This window comes from Lutjanus erythropterus, chromosome 21 (genome assembly GCF_056507025.1).
Source record: "Lutjanus erythropterus isolate fLutEry1 chromosome 21, fLutEry1.hap2, whole genome shotgun sequence".
NCBI classification, from domain to species: domain Eukaryota; kingdom Metazoa; phylum Chordata; class Actinopteri; order Lutjaniformes; family Lutjanidae; genus Lutjanus; species Lutjanus erythropterus.
In genome coordinates, this window is record NC_139337.1 from 1458593 (window position 1) to 1470519 (window position 11927).

Here is an 11927-nt window from a genome sequence, read left to right on the forward strand (position 1 = left end):
ACTGGATAAAAAAAATGTGACTGACTGACATTTGGTGACAGATGGATCTTCATAACAACTGATTTGGTATGAACTTTTAGCAGCTACATGTCAGTGCTACCCCAGAGGATTACTGGGGCCTGTGGAGGTACATTGTGATATGGAGTCATTGTATTGCTGTTTTTTCTCTGTCGACTACCATCTACTGTATTGTATGTATGACATGTATTACACCAAGACCAAATACCCTACCTCGCACTGGTAACAAATGTGAAAAAATAATTTGTGCATCTGTCCTTTGATTCAGATCCCCTCCAAACAATAATGAGCTCTTCCTTGGCCTGTGCTACATTCTTGCACCAAGTTTCATTAAAATCAGGCCAGTAGTTTTTCGGTTATCCTGCTGACAAACAGACAAACAAACAGCACTGAAAACATAACCGCTTTGTGGACATAATCATACTGTTGTATCTCAAACAATTTCTTTAAACATAAATCTTAATAGATGTGCGTCAAAGATGGCTTAGCTTAGCTTTTAGATGCAGTCTTGAAGGTTTTAGGTCTTAGTTTTCAGAGTCAGAAACGGAAGGCCTGTGTCCATCTTGATGAAGGTTAGTTGACTGTGGAAATAACAGGGACAGTCATGAAAGGAATCCAGGATCTTATTGTCCAATCTTTGGCAAAGTCTGATGTGTTATATCTAATAAACTTGACATATTAGAATGTTCTTCAGCCCAACAAAACAAAACCACTAAGCAATTATTCAGCCATGGTCCCTTTTTTCTCTTGTTGATAATATATGATATTGTGATTATCGTAATATTGTAATATTGGCTGAATTCAGCAGAATCCAGCAGAAACACATTTGATTCAAATTAAATTTGTTTTGCCTTGTATTGAATGATGTATTGGTGTGTGGTTGGTTGTTTTCAGACTGTAGCGTGGTCATCTCAGGCAAACACAGAGGAGTGGTGGAGTCACTGAACTTCCCCAACAACTACCCAGAAAACTCGATGTGCAAGTGGACCATCCAGGCCACCAGTGGAAACACTGTCAACTACACCTTCACTGCCTTCCAGCTGGAGTCCACCTCCAGCAGCTGTGGCTTCGACTACGTCAAGGTATGCAGATACACACGACTCAGCCATATCAACTAAAACCTCAGCACACACCCCCACAGCTGCATTACAATTATGAGCATGGGATAAGTGGGCCTCAATAATAAACTGATGCTGTTGCTGGTGCTGCACATTATAATGTTCTGATGTTTGCTGTGAGTTTTGTTTCTTATGTACAGGAGGTAGACACACTGACAGGAACACCGGCCAAATATGCAGTTCAATTAAATACATCTTTCCTTAAAGGGACAGTTCATCCCCAAATGAAAAATACAAACAGTATTTTGTTCCTTGCCTACTAGAAACTGCTCACAACAAGGTGTGTGGATTATTTTGAGTAAACAGGTCATGACTTTTTGGAAAGAGACACTGGTTTTGTATTTTTTAAAAGTATGAGCACCACATGCTGAGTGCCATTCAGTTCCATTACATTGGAGAGAAGGCTGACATCTTTTCAGCTCACTGTGGCTGTGGCAAAAAAAAGTTATCTAGAAATTATCATTGTCACAGATGTACACCATAAAAAACTAAAAAGCTGAGAAAAATGAAACCTTCAAGGAGTTTTGAGCCCAACTCCAATTCTTAAGTTTTGAAAAAGTTTTACCAACTACAAATCTTTTGTTTAGATAATTAAGTTTTTAATTTGCTCTGGATAAACTTAAATCTCTGAGTTTTAGAAACCCTAAAAAGTTGTATTTAAAGAAACCACTGAGTAAATTCATTGTATGAAGTGAAAGTGAATGATAGTTAAAATTTAAATATTTTCAATTAAAAATATTCATTTTCAGGCACCAAAATATTGACAAATCAGCTTCACAACTCTATGTGGCCAATTTGTGAAATATATTTTTTTCACTGTGTACATTGATTCTTACATTCTTTAACTGTAAAAATATATAGTCTATACACCAAAAACTATTTTGTTAACTAAAATGTGCATCATGTGTCTATAGCTTCGGGCCTCTTCCTATAAATTTTGACAGGGGCTTGTCTTCTTGAGTCTCCATAAGCTGCTATGTGATAGCATCATATTATTAGATAAGACATTAACTATTGTTTAATTTTGTCAACTGATAATGTACAGATGTATATTTTGGTGACTATGTGTTATAATATTATTGTCCTAGCTCTATAATGGGCCAAACGAACAAGCTCCTCTGATTGGTACATACTGTGGATACATGCCCCCTCCAGCCAGCGGCACCACCAGCTCCGCTCTCACCCTGGTGTTCAGAACAGACTCCTCTGTGTCACTATCTGGCTTCCAGATGATGTGGTACCAGAATGGTAAGTTGTACATAGACACTACATACACACATGTACCGACTGTCTGCTGTTTGGGACTGTGGTTATTTGATCTTTTGGGTTTTTTGCACACTTGGTTATAACAGTTTGAAACATAGTCCCCTCAATGTCCCCTCTGACCTGGTGTTTGTCCTGCAGGTTGTGGTGGGGAGCTTTCTGGTCCCAGTGGCTCATTCAACAGCCCAGACTACCCCAACAGATATCCAGAAAACAGGGAGTGTATCTGGTACATCAGCACATCAGCTGGCAGCAGCATCACGCTCACTATCCACGAGTTTGATGTGGAATTCCACCAAGACTGCAACTATGATGTGCTGGAGGTAAGATGTGGACTGACCTCTCTTCTACAACTCTCATCATCTCTAGTGCCAGTGTAGACTGCAGAGGTCATAAAAACTGTGGTATTGCGACTTTGCTCAAGGTGACAAAAACTGAACAGCTAATTTCTGTAGTTCATCATCTTTAGACCAGAAATTTACAAGCAGCACAGTGAAGCTCTTCTTCAAGGAGAACTTCCGAGGTGGTTACGCATCCTGTTAATGTAGACAAGATCATATGACTCAACTGAGACATGAGTAAACTAACACAAAACATCAATGTCTTCCCATCAGGTGTATGGAGGCCCAGACCTGACAGCCCCTCAGCTGGCCAAGCTCTGCACCACCACAACCAATCCAATGCAGGTCTCCACCACCGGCAACCTGCTCACAGTGCGCTTCAAATCTGATGCCTACGTCAGTGGAAGAGGTTTCAATGCAAGCTGGGCTGAGGTTCAGGGAGGTGGGTGGCATTACTGAGTGCATGCTCACATGCCTTACATAGAGGGGCTGTGCAGGTGTTATCACTTCATTTATATCAGGTTATATAAGTCATATGTTGATAAGAAAGATTAAGTCTTCTTGTGGAGACATGCATCATACAGAGAAAAAAGGTCAAATTTTTTAAAACATCCAAATACTGAGTTTAAAACATCCAGATACTGAGTTTAAAATGTCAAAATTCTGAGTTTAAAAAGTCTAAATTCTATGTTTGAAATGCCATGGATAAAGTCATCTTGTGGAGGCGCACATCATGCAGTGTAAGAGTGTGAAATTGTAATATGTTAGAAAAAATGTACAAATGTGCAATGAAAAAATGTGAGAAAGCTAAAAAAAAATCAGAATCAGTTAAAAATCTCAATTCTCTCAATTCTGACTTCAAAGCCATAACTCTAAAATTTGATTTAAAAAGTCAGAAATACGAGTTAAAAAGTCAGAATTGAAAATTGGAAAGTGACACCTTGATTGCTCAACAAAATAATTAAACACTGAGTGAAACAAAGGTAAAACTCCTGGTGAAACTGTTCAGGGAAAAGAACCAGCTACAAACTGTGTGTTAGAGGTAGCACCTGGCTGTCAGCAATGTTCCTGGACCAAGAGTGAAGCACTATGGAATGAACTGTTATGTGAGAGGAGAGGACAAAAAGCATATGATCCACCATCATCACCACCACCATACACATATAGTTCAGAGACACATATGCATTCATGTAGATCAGATACCAGCTGTGCAGTCTTCCACTCTGAATAACCTTTCATCACGTGTCATCATTCCTGCAGGCTGCGGAGGTCCAGTCACAGCTCTATCAGGGGAGATCCACTCTCCTCAGTATCCCAGCAGCTACCCCAACAATGTGGACTGTTCCTGGGTCATCAGCGTGGATACCAACCACCGTGTTTTCTTCAACTTCTCTGACCTGGACATTGAATATCACAGCAACTGTGGCTGGGACTATGTGGCTGTGAGTGACTTCAGAAACAGTTAGTTTGTACTTCAAGAGCATTGTACTAAAGCTGACCTATTAAAGAGTCCGTGCCCTATTTATTTCATATTTTATATTTTGTTAGTTTAGAAAATAAAAGTAGGTTGCATGTTGGTCAGTTACAGTTTGAAGACTGAATGTGAATTTGTACATTTTTTGGGACTGTGAATTTAGTTTGATTGTCTCTGCTGGGTGGTGAGAATCTGTGTGAACTGAGTGTGAACTGATGACACACAGGTAGCAGGGCTTGTTTTTAACAGGTAAAGCTACATGCACCACGTATCTGTCCCTCTGCAGATCTATGATGGTCCGTCCATGTCTTCTCCTCTGCTTGCTCGTGTGTGTGGCACCAGTCTTCCTCCCTCCATCACCTCCACTCAGAGCACCATCTATGTTCGCTTTAGGTCTGACTCCAGCCACAGCCACCGTGGCTTCAGTGCTCGCTTCTCTCAGGGTGGGTTTCCTTTCAAATCTCTCTTTCACTCAATGCAACTTGGCTGAATATCAAGTCCATCAATCCTCTGAGTTCTCACTTTTCTACGCCACATGCAGACTACTGGGCCGTGCTGCTCTCACAACACATCTATCTGTCTCTTAATGCTCTCATGTTGACTTCCATCTCTCTCTTTTCAACAGCTTGTGGTGCAACCATCACAACAGACAATGTTGGTGGGGCCATTGCATCACCACAGTACCCATCACCATATCCACCCAATCAGAACTGTAGCTGGATCATCAGAGCACAGGAGCCATGTGAGTTGTCTCAGTCAGCTTCAAGTCAGACCACAGAGCCTTATTGTTGTATAGCAGCCATTCATGAGAACTGGGACAAATTATGTCCTCTAAAAACTTTTAAAATTTATGAAAACTTGCACCAACTCTGTTTTTTAATGAAAATGTTTTCTTTGAGGATTTCTATTCTATATTCTATATTTCTATATTTTTTCTATGTATGAAATGTATGAAAATCTAAAACTAACAATATCTACTGATAACATAGGTGTAAAAATGTGCTATTATAATCATTTGTTTTAAAATAGTTTTTTGTAAAGAAAAACAAACAAACAAACAAAAATATTGGCCCTTTAAAGCTGTCCTGGATTCCTGTCAACTCTGTCAGATTTTTACAAAAACATGATTTAATCAGGTATACAAAGGGTCAGCTATACCCTAAAGACTCCTGTCTCATTTCCTGTTTTAAAAAATGGTAGGAATACTGCTCAAGCACTGATAAACTTTCTATTTTTAGACAAATTCATGAAATAATATTGCTATCAGATGTGTCTCAACCATAACATGTCAACTCTGTAGTCCTTCTAAATCAAAGCTAAATAAGAATTATGGTTTTAAAATGTGTATTTTGATTAATATTAAGAGAACTTTGAGACACTTTAAGATATAAAAAGGCTTCTCACTATGTCTCTGCTGTGAAATGAACATTTTGTCAACTCTGTAAGACATCAACTTGAAGTCTACATTTAATAAAAATATTAAATCACTCGGTTACAAGGTTTAATACCCAAGAGTTTGATCTTTTAAAATATATTTTCCAGCATAATTGAAGAGTAAAAATCTAAACCCCCTCAAAATACAGTTTTGTCCTAAGACTCAAGAATAAGTTGCACATGTTGTTATACTCAAAATGTTGTGTATTTTTAATCTCTGACTTTGCTCTCTTCACCCAGTCAACCATGTGACCCTGTCCTTCACTGACTTTGAGTTAGAGATCATCAACTCCAACTGCTCCCATGATGCTGTAGAGATCCTGGATGGAGACAATTACCAGGCACCTTCCATAGGTACCTATATTCAGTGTGTGTTTAAACGTGACATGTAACAAGTCAACAGCTTTTTTAATGAATACAATCCTATACAATTTCAAACTCTAATTAAAATATGCTGTCAAATGTTGTCAGGGCGTTACTGTGGCTATGAAGTCCCTCACCCAGTGACATCCTTCAGCAACGCTCTGGTGGTCAACTTCGTCTCTGACTCCTCCGTCGCCAAAAAAGGCTTCAGAGCCACCTACTCAGCTTCCACATCCAGTAAGACATCCCAGAGTGCACTGCTCTCAACTCTGTCTGGATACACTGAGACATGATGACTGCAGACTCATCCTTCTCACCTCTTCTGTTCAGGTTGTGGAGGTGATCTGGTGATGGAGACTGGAGCATTTAACAGCCCCAACTATCCAGATGCTTACCCATCTAACATGGAGTGTGTGTGGACCATAAGGAGCTCACCAGGGAACCGTCTCCAACTCTCATTCATGTGAGTCAGTTTGAGGGTGCAGGTTCATTCTTGACTTTGCAAATCTGTGATGAAATATTCAAAACTCCAGGTTCACTTAATAGTTTTTCTGGTGCTGGTGACAGTATCCCACAACCTTCTTCAGCAAACTTGCCTAGGTGTCATAACATGAATGAAGTTCCTCACCTATGCTCTTAACAAGTGCTCATTTGAATTTCATTCAGTGTTTGCAGTGAAATGCTTTGTGACATAGGTTGTTCAGGTAACATAGGGTGTGTTGCATGAGAATGATAAAAAATAAGAATAAGAAAAAGATAACTGAAGGATAAAAATTGAATTTCTAGCAGCTATGGTCATGTTTTCAGGTGTGATGACAGCAAGAAGCGCCCATGGAGAGATACGTATATATATATATATATACTTATATATATATATATATATATATATATATATATATATATATATATATATATATATATATATATATATATATATATATACATATACATATATACATATATATAGAGAGAGATAGATAGATAGATGTAGACATACGAGATGAGATGATCCTTGATCCGTGTTCCTTGTGTTTTGTTGTGTTTTGTTCAGTATCTTTCAGCTGCAGGGAGACTATAGCTGTCAAAATGACTATCTGGAGATCAGAGAGGGAAACTCCACTGGGGCTCTGGTTGGTCGTTTCTGCGGAAATTCGCTCCCCTCCAACTACACCTCTGTGACGGGTCACATCCTGTGGGTGAAGTTTGTCTCAGATGCATCAATCAGTGGAGCAGGATTCAGAGCCACCTTCTCACACTGTGAGTGTCACCACATGAGACTGTTGGATCATACAGCACCTGTTGTGGTCAGGAAGAACCATATAATGCCATTAGTCCAACAAATATCTTACTGATGTAACTGTCTCATGTATGTAAGTTGTGTTGTGTGAACCTCTGTCCATTCTTTTGTTGACTTATGTTAAGTCTGAAATAAAAACTCAAATTCTGATTGAGGGAAAAACCTAACATTTGACTTGCTCTCTGTTTCTCAGTGTATGGTAATGACTTGACGGGGGAATTTGGTCAGATAGCGTCACCTCTTTATCCCAGATCGTACCCCAATAATGCCAACTACCGCTGGACCATCACTGTGGAGACAGACAGCTATGTCCAGATCCGTTTCTTGGACATGGACATAGAAGACCTGTATGACTGCTACTATGACCAGCTCAAAGTAAGACTGTGTGCACAATCACATTGTATCATTGATTTAACTATTACAGCTGGTTCAATATAACAACTGAATGTTTGGACCATTGTGTGATAGTGTAATGGAATGCATTTTTTTCATACAGTATTTCATTACACTGGTAAAAGACTTTTCTAAACCGTCTCAAAATATTGATGTAGTATTTTATAATAATGAGAAATGTCCTCAACAATTGCATAGGCCTGTGTGTTGTTTTTATGTAGCTGTGTGTCGTGGCTTGATATGCTAAAAGCACCACTGCTACATGTGCTACACACATCACACACCATGCGTAGGGCACCAGAACAGCCTCTCACATCTCTGCCCAGCTTTATTCATGTCAGATGATGTTAGGGCCCTATCTTACATTGATCTAAAGTGTAAGTTAAAAGTGTGAGATGCAGTGGACTTAATATATTCAAGTTATGTCCAAATCCACCTTTGCCAGCTGGCACCAGGGGCACAGGGGTATCCTGTCCTGCCCCATCCCTTGTGCCAACAGTGCACAGCAGGATACACCTATCAGCTATGTTTAATTCATGGGTGAATTTAGGCCAAACGTATTAAACCAATCAGAAAGTCAGCTCTCATCACCTTTGAGAAGCAGGTGTGTGAGCAGGAGTGTCAGCGACTGCAGCATGATGGTGGATTTACCAGGAGGAAACAAAGAGAAAAGATTTTCAAGTGAGGAGACAGATCTCCTGGTTTGAGAAGTGAACGTGAAAGGTACATTAACATCTATAAAAACTAATACAGTAAATGAGCCATAAATGTCATGCAGATACATAAGTGGTTATGTTTTACACTGACACACTTTGAAATTATGTTATATTATATCATTCATTATTATCATCATCATTATTAATTCTGCTCTCTATCCTTGTGTCCTTGCAGATCTTTGATGGCCCCACTGTGCATTTCTATCCTCTTGGCGCATTCTGTGGTCTGGACCTGCCCCCTCCCCTCAGGAGCTCTGGAAGCAGTGTCACTCTGCAGTTCCAGTCAGACTCAGTGGTAACAGGAAAAGGCTTCCTTGTGGAATGGACAGCTGTCCAGGACTCTGGACCACCACCCACCATCACACCAGGTCAGACAGAACAGTTAGTCCCACTGAGCCATTTTACATAAATCATACAGCACATAAACCATACATACTGCATGCTACTGTACATGTGTTAAGATAAAGAATATTCAACTTGCTGATACTTCTATAGTATGTACAGAGTTGGGTTAAAGCTCCTTCTATGATTGCTGAAGACTTTAATTTGTCAACTTATACATATCATGAATTTTCATAATGCCAGCAGCCTTTCAATGTCTAAAACCCACACTTCTATACATTTATTAAAGGAGAACTCTAGAATATATTTAATGTAATAAATCATAAAATGACCATGGTGTGTCATCAGAGATTAAAGCTGCAGCAGGCAATATTATTTCATTATAAGTTTGGTTGAAGTAACTAATTTTGACCATTGTCTGTCCTTAACAATCTTAATTCAAGTTTCCTTTAAAAAAAATGTCAGTGTCAATTGGGTTACTTGGCACATAGTGTCAGGCCTGGCTCCACACTTTATGGGAAAAAAATGCTCTGGTTTGTTTGAAATTCTCTAAACCAATCACAATCATTTTAGGTGGTGCAAAGCCCAGAATGCATTGAAATGTCACTGCAGAGGAAAAGGTAACAGCTGCTGACTTGTTCATATTCGTACCATTAGTGTCCCAAGGTGCTAATTTGCCATTTTCAGCATGTAGGTTGCAGCTCAGAGGTTGTTTCCTGTGGCAATGGGGAACTTAGATCACAGTCTACATCCAGGGAGTCAGTCTAGCTAGCATGTATTTAGCCAATCATGGCAACTCTGTACAAACAAGAGTCATCCCTGTTCAAGATGTCTTGATGTTTTTTGTACCTCTGAATCAGATATAAGATGTTATTTTGCTAGTTACAATGGCTGACAGCCTGATGTTCTGCTTTGAGCCCAGCAGAATGTGTGTGCATGTTTGGTGCATCATTTGGTAGGAGGGGCTTAGTGGAGTGAAACGAGGCAACAGAGAGAGAGAGAGACAGAGGGTTTTGTATTATCTATAACTGCATTCAAATTGAACTTGTGAACTTGAAGTTACAACACAGAAGTTGTGTACGTAATGTTGTGAAGTTCTAGGTCACAATGTAATGAAAATGACATGAGGGGGGCGTTCATGTGGACTTTGAATGCACCATATGTTCAAATTGCCTACTGCAGCTTTAAGGAAACATGTTGCGTTGAAATACTTACTTCACTTGACATGAACACTACACCCAGTGTCCCCCTCGCTATTTGAACTGCTGTACTCATTTTTGCATGCACAAAGGCTACATATTGCACATTATTTCAGATCTGCAAAAGACATCTGACCTGTCTTTAACCTATTCTGAAACAAGCCATGAAATCCAGCACTAATACAGCAGATTCAGTCAGGTTGATCCATGTTTTCTTATGTGAAATTTTAGTTTGTACAGCATGTCATCTCCCGACTCTCACTCCCCCTTTCCTGTCCTCTCTTCACCCCCCCCCAAAAGAATTAAAAAATGCTTTATGATGCATCCTCCCCAATAGATCATGTGTACTTACAATTTTTGTACACAGTTTGCAGACACATGGTTTGACAAAATATGCATTTTGCAAGTGAAACAAATACAGAACAAAATTCCCCCAAATGAATGAGAAAACGTTTATTTAAAAAACTGATACTTGTAATTGACGCTGCCCACCTTAAACTTATGTAATTGTAGAACTGTTGCTAATGATTGGGCAACACTTAACTCTGGATCATTTCAAGGCAATGTTGATGTACATGAGGTCTTGCAACCTGTAATGGTAAATGATTTTTTTAGATCTTCATCTGGGCACCAAGTGGCTCCTGATGCTTAGCTGAGCTGAATATTTAGAGCACACAGAATAATATATTTCAAAATGTGGGACACCTTGTCTTCTTGATGCCCTTTATCCTCGCTGTATATGAGGTCACTCTGAAACAAAGGTACAGTTAATTAAATCTTAATCACATGTGCCTATTTGAATTATTATATTGTGAATGGATGTTTTCACAAGCATCACTATGTTTTTGGTTTCACATATGCACCATCTGAATGAACTTTTTTCTGTTTGTGTGTGTGTGTGTGTGTGTGTGTGTGTGTGTGTGTGTGTGTGTGTGTGTGTGTGTGTCAGGTGCCTGTGGGGGAGTGCTGATGACAGGGGAGTCTCCTGGCTTCCTCTTTTCTCCTGACTATCCTGAAAACTACCCCTTTAACCAGGAGTGCACCTGGCTGATCCGCTCTCCAGACTCGACTGTAGAGTTTAACATCCTGTCTCTGGACATAGAAGACTATCCAATGTGCTTATTTGACAGCCTCGTTATCAGAGACGGTAAGCCACCAAACCCAGCAGCATGAGACAGTGGTGAAAAAAAAAAAAAACTTTTGCACTAGGTAACTGCTCATAGTGTCCTGCCTGTCTTCTGGAGCAGCTTTGTGATTTCTGAGAAAATAATCCTGATGATGTCGTCAGAATGATCTCATTCTGGGTTTGGAGAGCTCAAGTTTTAAATATTTATTATAAAACTGTTTTTTAAAGGTCTGTGTTAAAAACTGAGGGCTTTGTGTTTGGGCAGGGCCTTGCAGGGACTGTAGGATCCTGTGTTTTTGGAGATTGACCTATCTAAGGACTAGAATATTGCAGCCTCTGAATAATTTGCTCGCTTGTTTCACAACACCAATCAAGTCAAGTAAAGTCTGTTTTATTTATATAGCATCAAATCATAACAGAAACTACCTCTGCACTTTTCATATTGAGCAGCTCTAGTCTGAACACATAATATTTACAGAGACCCAACAGTTCCCACCATGAGCAAACACTGAGGTGACTGTGAAGAGGAAAAACTTCATTTTAGTAAATAGGATATTATCATTTATGGTATGTCTGCCTATATGTATTTGTGTGGATGTTAGAGAGAAGAGAATCTGCAGTATGATGTCATTTAATGGTTTAAAGTCAGTCTTTGTAGCAGTGCTTAGAATTCCAATCCGTAAGAGTTTTAACCCCAAAAACAGTATTAAGAGTTTTTAAATGCTCTCCTGAAAACATTTATACTAGCCATCAAATTCTCCAGATATAATGTATATACATGGGTCAGGTCAAAAAATAGTTTATATGCTTATCTACAGTAAGCATGTATTACGTGAGTATGAC

At 39.3% G+C, this 11927-nt stretch overlaps 1 protein-coding gene across 1 annotated transcript in view; it reads left to right on the forward strand.

Annotated features, from left to right (window-relative positions):
* Nucleotides 1–11927, forward strand: part of cubn (cubilin (intrinsic factor-cobalamin receptor)) — an 81898-nt gene that overhangs the window by 40018 nt on the left and 29953 nt on the right. Inside the window, exons 27-40 of the mRNA XM_084747165.1 lie at nucleotides 913–1100; nucleotides 2225–2384; nucleotides 2541–2722; nucleotides 3014–3182; nucleotides 4001–4182; nucleotides 4501–4657; nucleotides 4840–4956; nucleotides 5889–6002; nucleotides 6120–6248; nucleotides 6342–6474; nucleotides 7063–7268; nucleotides 7502–7683; nucleotides 8593–8785; nucleotides 10908–11105. Of these exons, the coding sequence (XP_084603291.1) occupies nucleotides 913–1100; nucleotides 2225–2384; nucleotides 2541–2722; nucleotides 3014–3182; nucleotides 4001–4182; nucleotides 4501–4657; nucleotides 4840–4956; nucleotides 5889–6002; nucleotides 6120–6248; nucleotides 6342–6474; nucleotides 7063–7268; nucleotides 7502–7683; nucleotides 8593–8785; nucleotides 10908–11105 (2310 nt within the window). The remainder of the gene's footprint in view (nucleotides 1–912; nucleotides 1101–2224; nucleotides 2385–2540; nucleotides 2723–3013; nucleotides 3183–4000; nucleotides 4183–4500; nucleotides 4658–4839; nucleotides 4957–5888; nucleotides 6003–6119; nucleotides 6249–6341; nucleotides 6475–7062; nucleotides 7269–7501; nucleotides 7684–8592; nucleotides 8786–10907; nucleotides 11106–11927) is intronic.